Source organism: Cupressus sempervirens, chromosome 7 (assembly GCF_028749045.1).
Source record: "Cupressus sempervirens isolate cs-2001-9-10 chromosome 7, ASM2874904v1, whole genome shotgun sequence".
Taxonomy (NCBI): domain Eukaryota; kingdom Viridiplantae; phylum Streptophyta; class Pinopsida; order Cupressales; family Cupressaceae; genus Cupressus; species Cupressus sempervirens.
Genome location: NC_143124.1, coordinates 480537168 through 480544120, shown reverse-complemented (window position 1 = coordinate 480544120; position 6953 = coordinate 480537168). Strand labels below are relative to the sequence as shown.

Below are 6953 nucleotides of genomic sequence, written 5' to 3'. Positions count from 1 at the left end.
AAGTTACATAAAATTACTCCTTACTATTATTTCATCATATGTCATTATAGGTTTAGTTGATAAAGAAAGCACTCTACGACATTAGTTGCCTTTCTCCATTGATCTAAACCATACAATAATAGATGAAGTGTAGTTTACAAATGGTAATTTTTTAACTGTTAAATATCTTTATTACTTTTATCAAAAAAACCTTTGTTCTTATTTCTAACCACTTTTGTATATTTTTAAACAAACAAATCAAATATAATTGGTAGAGATCAAAAATCAATGCTCGGTATTATCCCCACCTGTACCTTTGAACAAACTGTTACATGTAGCTAGTAATTTTAATAGTTTTTAGATTAATTACATAAATTAATTTTACACTTGAACACTTTATCTAAGCTAACACATTAAATATGAATTTTGTTGCAGCTTTGGATGATTAGCAAGAAGCTCAACAACTTGTGTTGCCCTTTTCTATTGATCTTAACCAACCATTAACAACAATAGATGTAATAGAACCTAAATATGGTAATGATATTATAAAAACATAAATAAATCAATTATTAATCTTTACTTTGTAAATTTGTTTTATGAAAATTGACATATAAAATGTTCATGTTGTTGCAGGATTAGATGATCAACAAAAAAATCAAGAACACATGTCACCTTTTTCCATTGAATCCAATCAAACACCAACAAAAAATGATGCAATGGAAGTGCAATATGGTAATGAAATTATGAAATGAATATACTTTTTAGTATTTAATTTACTAATGCATCTTAATTTTATTCAATATATATGTTAAATGTTATTTCTTTTGCAGATCTAGCTGATCAACAAACCATTAAAGAACATGCGGAAGTATCTTTGATTGATCTTAATCAAACAATAACATAAATGAACACAATGCAAAGTGGAGATGGTAAGGAAAATATGAAATGAATTTCAATCAATTGTGTATCTTTAGTTTGAAAATTATTCTTATTATTAACTCAATGCATTTGTAGGTCTTAATGATATCTATGGAGTATAATGATAAATGTTTTTTTTTCGTAATTTGATTGAACTGATAAAATTGGTTCCAATCAAAAGAGGATTAAATATAAGTCAAGGCAAAAAGCTTTACTATGAGGGATTTGCAGAACTTATTATAGTATTTTATCATTCAAATATTACTTTCTTGATTTTGTGCTTTTGCAATGGATTTGATTTGTTGTCATGGTGAAAGCATTATGATGCTTTGAGTTATAGTTTTTGTACTATAGTTGTTCATTGTCATGAGTTTATGTTATTTCCAACTACTCATGTAGCATTTTGGATAAGTTAGGATGTAACATTTGAGTCAACTTTAATATTGTAATAACACAAATGTTGAAGTAACATATAAGAGTATGATATGAATAACATGGTTAGATGAGCATTTTTTTGTAAGACATGAGCATGGTTTTGAATAATATGATCAAACTAAAGATTTTGTTCTCATTCTTAGTAATGACTATTGTGAACCTTGCATGCCTATTCTTGGTAGCAAGATAGAACCTAGATAATTTTACTCTTTATTGGAATGTAAAATGAATGCAAATAGATTGATTAATTAAAATATTTGTTATACATTTATCTCCTTAGTCTATTCTCTCGAATTATAATATAAATACTAACATATGATTTTTTTTTTATTAAATATAAGATTAAAAATCCATTCATTAATTTCCAAAGAATTAAATATTTTAAAGTCTTATAATTTGATTACAAGAAACAATCCGTGTAGTTTTTAAGTAAATTTTCTAAATATTTTGTTTCATTTTCAATTTTTTAAAGAATATTTTCAGTTTTTTTAGAAGAATATTCTAAGCTCTTTTAATTTGAAATTGGAAAAATTCAATTGATCAAGTAAATATTTTTTTTAATTATAAATATTAGAGAAGAGGTGAATTAGATTTAAAAATAGACAATTTTTTTTCATTAGTAAATAATAATTTTTTAATAAAAAATAGATAAGAGGTGAATACAATTTTTTTAAAATAGTAAATAATATTTTTTTAAAAATAAAAATTAGATAAGAGGTGAATTAGATTTATAGCTAGATCTCTTGTGGAAATTCCACCTTAAATGTATCAAACTAAAGGACCAATCGATAATTATATTTTTAATAATGGACCAATCAATAATTGTATTTTTAATAATTTTATGAAATGATCTTTGATGCATCCGATTTGTTTCAATCTTCATCTTACTTTTTTCAATTTTCTAGAAGACTCAGTTATCAAGGTTAATGGAATGTTCAACCTTTGTGAATTTCCTAATTCCTTTCGAGACTAAGGCTGGGGTCCTATGGGCACCCGCTTGCTTAAAAATAGAGCGGGTGCCACCGAGCTTTTTTAGGAACATTTAAAGGGGAGCGGTCTCATGGGCATGACATTTAAATTTTCTTTAAAAAATTAGCTCCTAAATTGAAAGAAATATTAAAAAAAAAAAATTGTTGTTTTTAGAATTTTTGGTAGGATGATTTCAATTTGGAGGGAAAATGAAGGGTAGGTTCTTGCCAAGTGGCATAATTCTTTCCTAAAGTAGGGCTATTTCCAGCCCCCACCTTTTGCATCCACTCAACTAAAAAGTAGGGGCTCTTAGTTAATAGGAAAAGATTCGAAATTAACCTTTAGCGGCCCCCCCCCCCCCCCCCCCCCCCCAAAATATTATCATGGGACCTCCAGCTCCTTAAATATAGAGCCCAAGCTCCACCCCCCATGGGACCCCAGAGTAAGTTATCACAAGAATGTTCAAGCTTTAAAAGGGCCAATCAATAATTTTTTTAAGTTGTATTAAAAATATATTATTATTTTTTAAATCAAAACATTTTCTTAAATCATTTATTACAATTCTATACTAGTATTCACGTTACAATATAGTTGTTAAGCAATCAACTTAATGAATAAGATAATGTTAAAAGAAATAAGATGAATGAATATATTTATATTTACATAAAATATAAATAAAGTTGTTACAAAACATTAAAAATAAAATTAAAAAATTATAAATCAAAATTAAATTTTAAAAAAATAACAATGGTTTTATATTGATTAATTAATTGTATAACAACAAAAATTAGGTGGCAAAGCTCACATGGATTATTTTGCATATATATATTAAAATTATAAAATTGCATATATATATTAAAATTATAAAATTAATTGAACGTATCTGCAAAAGGATTACTTGGATATATCAACGTCAATTGAGAAGTGACGTATGCCAATTTCCAATTAATTGAAGCGGTACATTCTGGCAGCGTTGGGGCAGCGGCAGAGTTGGGCAGAGTTAGCCGGTGCCGTTCCGAGGGACTAATAAAAATGGCTAAAAACATCAATGATCTCACCGTGTGCTCAATCTCACGAGTTGGTTTCCCAACTATATTATTATTCACATTAACTGCTGCCATTTGCCCCCAAAGCTTATCCAAGTGTCGCTCTAGCTTGTATTACTTGCCTAGGGTTTTACTGAGTTAGGGTTTGATTCAGAGAATGTTAGCCCATACGATGCTCTTCCTTAAACGCATTCTCCCACCATTCAACTGCTCTCTTACCTCAAGACGTTCCTTCTCCTCCACCTCAAAATTTTCCTCTGTCAAATCCTCAAATGAGCCAAACACCGAAACAGAAGAAGAAGATTGCAGGAGGCGAGGAAAAACAGCGATGAGCCAGTTCTTGCTCAACAAATGTGGGTTTTCTGACTCTCAAATTTTAGTGATGTGTGGTAGAAGGAAAAAAAATTGCAAAGCTGAATCCATCGGTAGAGCATAGCAAGCAGTCCAACTCTTCAAAGACTACGGTTTCAACAAAGATCAGGTAAGGAAAATCGTTTCCGTACAACCAAATAGTTTGCAGCACAAAGTGGATACGCAATTAAAGCCCACGATTGAGTTCCTGAAAGAATTAGGTTTTACTGGTAGTAACCTAGGACACTTTGTAAGTCGAGCACCCAGATTGCTCGTTTGTAGTTTGGAGCATTATCTAAGCCCTAAGGTTTCCATGCTTGTAGGTGTGTTTGGTTCGAAGATTAATCTGTGCAAAACTCTCATGCACTATCCCAAGTTTTTGACGTTCAAAATTGATGATTTTAAACCTAATATAGATATACTAAAGCAATCAAATATGGAAGATGAGCTTCTTTTATATGTAATCGGGATAAGACCCTCTTTACTTTCAGGCCGTGAAGATGTGCTTAGATTGAAGATTGAATGTGTAAGAAACTTGGGTGTTTTGGAGGGATCGAAAGCATTTGCAAACACCCTTGCAGCGGTTGATAGCTCTAGGCTTGAAAATTTTGAAAATAAACTCAAAATTATGGCAGAGCTGGGGCTTTTGGAGAATGAAATTCTGCAGATTGTAAGGAAGTTTCCTACAATGCTCGGCTATGGCATTGATAGACTAAAGAAAAGCATGGAATTCTTGAAAAATGTTGCGGGCTTTCAGCCAAACATTGTGGTTTCCTATCCTCGTCTCCTCTCTTATAGTGTAGAGAATAGGCTTCGACCACGGCAAAAGGTAATTGATTTTTTAAGGGAAACAGAACCATCCAGACTTCCTAGAAATCGAGCTTCTGTTTATGAAATAGGTGAAAACTGTTTTGCGGACAAGTTTCTGATGGGCAGTTCGGAATCAGCAAATTTATTTGAAAAGTACAAGGGTAAGTCTGTTAATATTGAGGTTGGAGCAGACAGAAAAGGGATTTGATCAATTTAGTCATTTTCATGAGGTTGGGTCAGACTAGTAGGGGTTTTTAATTAATCTGTTAAATTTCAATGGTTTGAATGAGGAAAAGGATTGGGTCCTTTCTTGAGGCTGGATCAAACAAAAGGATTCAAATCCCTCAGCAATGTTTTTTCCTCTGTGATCTGGAAGGTCTTCAATTGGCTTGTCCCGCACAGCTATTGGTTTGTTCCATCGTTCTACCAGTTTGCAAGGATATTTTTCATTGCTTGGCTTGTTCTATCATTCTGACAGTTTCCAGAATAGATTGAGGGATATTTTCTAGCTGTGGCAATTTTAATGGCCGAGATGAAATGAATTGTTTTCTAATGATCAATGTGCAATGGATGAATGTTAGACATTAAAATTAATTTAAAAGCCGCCTAAAATCTGGAACATTCAAATCTGGAACATTCAAGAGTAGTTTGGTCATACTTTATATAGGTTATTTGCTCAGCTAAGTTGTAAAGAAGTTCCCGCTCTTTTTGAGTAGCAGGGAGCGAAATGCGATTAACTTAATGTCCCATTTCAGTCATTTCTTCAGCAGCATTTTTCCTATTCCGATTTTCATCTGGTGAGGGTTTTGGATATTGTTCTCTCATCTTTCGCTCAAGTTTCAATTTGAATTTTGTGTTTGGATTTGAATCCTATAATAGTGTGCACAAGATTTATAGAGCATTTAGCTCTATATTATACTCTGTTCTTTAAATGTTGGATTTATATGTTAAAAGAGAATCGATATTTGAAAGGTTTGGGACCTGAGTGCACTGCCACCACTTTTAAAGAGAATGGGTGATTTCATGTAATTTTTTCCTTCCCGACTTTTCATTCCCATCACTTGCTTTCATTTATTTTCCTCATTGACAGATAAGACAAACCAACCTAAATAAATAGGAATATTGTTTGTTATTGAAAAACCGTTTTAATGTCTCCGATTTCTGAATTTGTTTTGAGAAGCATTGATCCATGGTAAAAATGCGATTTTTTTATTAGAGCTTATGGCATGTCACACTTTGCAAGGACTAAAATAGAGCGAAGTCAATAAGAATTATGTAATTATAACTTAACATTGTTTCTCTTAACTCGTCAATAGTTATGCATTTTGTCGAACAATTGGCAAACATTTCCTCTTACATAAAATTTACTAGTCTATCAGATACAACACCAAATATATAGATGAATCATAAGGAACAACTTCTACCCATATTGAGTGCTTTTGTCCAATCAACAATTACAGGATTTCAATCAACAACCAATCATGATTTGCAGCTTGCCATTAAGGGAAATACAAAAAACTATCACAACTGAAATGATTTATTACTGGATGCCAATTTTCAAGCAATACATTACCAATGTGCATTAATTTTGACTCGCATTCTTGAGCTACAAGTTTGAATGGGAACCTTGACTTGTGTACACCTAATTTGCAGCCAATAATGGGCTACGTGAACTGTAGAGATTGGAGTGATGCAACTCTTGGGCAACGGCTAAATCATAAACTATTTTGTGCCTATGCCTATGTCTTTGCCTGCCATGTCTATACCTGCCCTGAGATTTACCTGACATGTCAGCTCCCTCCCTTTCACCAATGTACAAGTGAGCTTCATGAATTATTGTTCCAATAAATTTCTTTTAAGTGTTAAAAGCATTTTTTTCATTTTCATTACTTATTCTTTAATACTATTAATTTTATAGATTTCTAAAACTATAATATTTTAATTTTTAAAATGTTAGTTTAAAATATATATTAAAATATTAAAAAGTATATATATAAATATAAATTTTAATAAAAATTGATATCACTTTTGTATTTAATAAACATTTTTTTTTAAAAAATTATTAAAATTTATAAATTTCAAAAATTCAAAAAAATATTAGATTGTAAATTAATTAATTAATTATTATATTTAATTTTTAAAAATATATAATATAAATATTAGTATAAAAGATTTAAAAATATTCTATCATGCAAATAAACTATATGTGATAAATCTATTTATTTTTAAATTGAATTAATTATTTATTAGTATATTTCATTATTTATTTTTAAATATGTAATAAATTTTTTATATATGCTAAATTAATAACAAATTTAATTTAAAATAAATATTTTTTTACTATAAAATAAAATAAAATATTACAATAGATTGTGTAAGTTTGTTATTACATATCTTTTTTTTTTTATAGATTGTGAAAATTTAATAATGTGATTAAATTTAATA

The 6953-nt window shown here is 30.0% G+C and overlaps 1 protein-coding gene across 1 annotated transcript; it reads left to right on the top strand.

Annotated features, from left to right (window-relative positions):
• The first annotated feature begins 3765 nt into the window (after positions 1-3765).
• On the top strand, positions 3766-4905 carry LOC149547634 (transcription termination factor MTERF8, chloroplastic-like). The gene has a single exon (XM_089794774.1). The coding sequence runs from the start codon at positions 4012-4014 to the stop codon at positions 4714-4716; it is 705 nt and encodes a 234-aa protein (XP_089650900.1). The 5' UTR covers positions 3766-4011; the 3' UTR covers positions 4717-4905.
• The last annotated feature ends 2048 nt before the right edge of the window (positions 4906-6953 follow it).

Bases quoted from the DNA above. Each gene is read 5' to 3' on its own strand.
- LOC149547634 (XM_089794774.1), top strand. From the start codon at position 4,012: ATGCTTGTAGGTGTGTTTGGTTCGAAGATTAATCTGTGCAAAACTCTC.